Genomic DNA, 1,118 nt, shown 5'->3' with positions numbered 1-1,118 from the left:
GGGAGGGAGGGAGGGAGGCGGGGACGTTACCTTTGGAATGCACATTGTGGGCTCGGACAGGCGAGGATAGGTGTAGGAGTTGTACGAATGTCCTTGGGGATGGGTTTTAAATGCACTTGCTCCGAACGGCATCATCGGCTCCTGGAGCCCCGAGCCTGACCTGGACCTCTGCCGCATGGCCGGCTGAGGGCTCGTCTGATTCAGGTACGATGACTTTGGCCTCCTGTCATAGTCATCCAGGCTGGGTCCCCACTCGCTTTCGCTGTAGGCCAGGCTCTCCTTGGAGCAGCCGCGGGTCCCTGCAGTTCTAGAAGGCGTGAAGTGGAACGAGTAATCCAGAGGGGAGCTACTCGAGGCTCTGTGGTACCCCCACTTGAGGTCATCGTATTCCCCTGGTTTGCTCAGTGAGTCCAAGTGTGTGTGATACTCGACAGGAAACCGGGCGAGATCGGATTTCAGAGGCTTCAGCTCCGAGTAGTAGGCCTCCCCGTGCTTCATCTTCACGGCGCGCCCGTTCTGCCTGGGGCCCTGGCCGCCTCTGTAATAGGGCTCCGGGTCCTCTCCGTAGGGACTCTTCTCCCGGTACCTCTCGGGCGCATAGTCAGCGGTCGTGTCGGACTCGCTGGAATACTGCGAGAACGTGATGAAGCCGTTTTCTTCCGAATGGCCCGGCCCGCGGCTGGAGGCTCCCTGATCCGGGGTCGGGGGACTTTCTTTCCTTAGGGAGTTGGAGCGAGTCACAGAGATGTTGTCAAAATCTTCCAGCAGGCCGTTGATGGAGGTTTCCTTGCAGGGTTTGTTTCCTCTAACGATTGTCTGGGGATAGCAAAGGAAATAAATATTGTTTAAAGAAAACATTTCATGTGTTTGAGTTGATGGAGGAATCATACTTCCACACCATGCAACTTAAACCGTGCAAGAGAACAGACTCCAGTGATGTTTCATTAAAAAAAAAATGACAAGGCCCGGTGGGGTGGGTCATGCCTGGAATCCCAGCACCCTGGGAGGCCGGGCAGGTGGATTGCTTGAGCTGAGGAGTTCAGTACCAGCCTGAGCAAAAAGTGAGATCCCCTCTCTACTAAAAATAGAGAAACTGAGGCAAGAGGATCGCTTGAGCC

At 55.5% G+C, this 1,118-nt stretch overlaps 1 protein-coding gene across 1 annotated transcript in view; it reads right to left on the bottom strand.

Annotated features, from left to right (window-relative positions):
• PAK5 (p21 (RAC1) activated kinase 5) overlaps positions 1–1,118 on the bottom strand; it is a 109,389-nt gene that overhangs the window by 42,242 nt on the left and 66,029 nt on the right. Inside the window, exon 2 of the mRNA XM_003788014.2 lies at positions 31–816. Within this exon, the coding sequence (XP_003788062.1) occupies positions 31–816 (786 nt within the window). The remainder of the gene's footprint in view (positions 1–30; positions 817–1,118) is intronic.

The sequence above is a fragment of the Otolemur garnettii genome, unplaced genomic scaffold, assembly GCF_000181295.1.
Source record: "Otolemur garnettii isolate 467f Iridium unplaced genomic scaffold, OtoGar3 scaffold00025, whole genome shotgun sequence".
Taxonomy (NCBI): Eukaryota; Metazoa; Chordata; class Mammalia; order Primates; family Galagidae; genus Otolemur; species Otolemur garnettii.
This window is presented reverse-complemented; position numbering and strand designations above follow the sequence as displayed.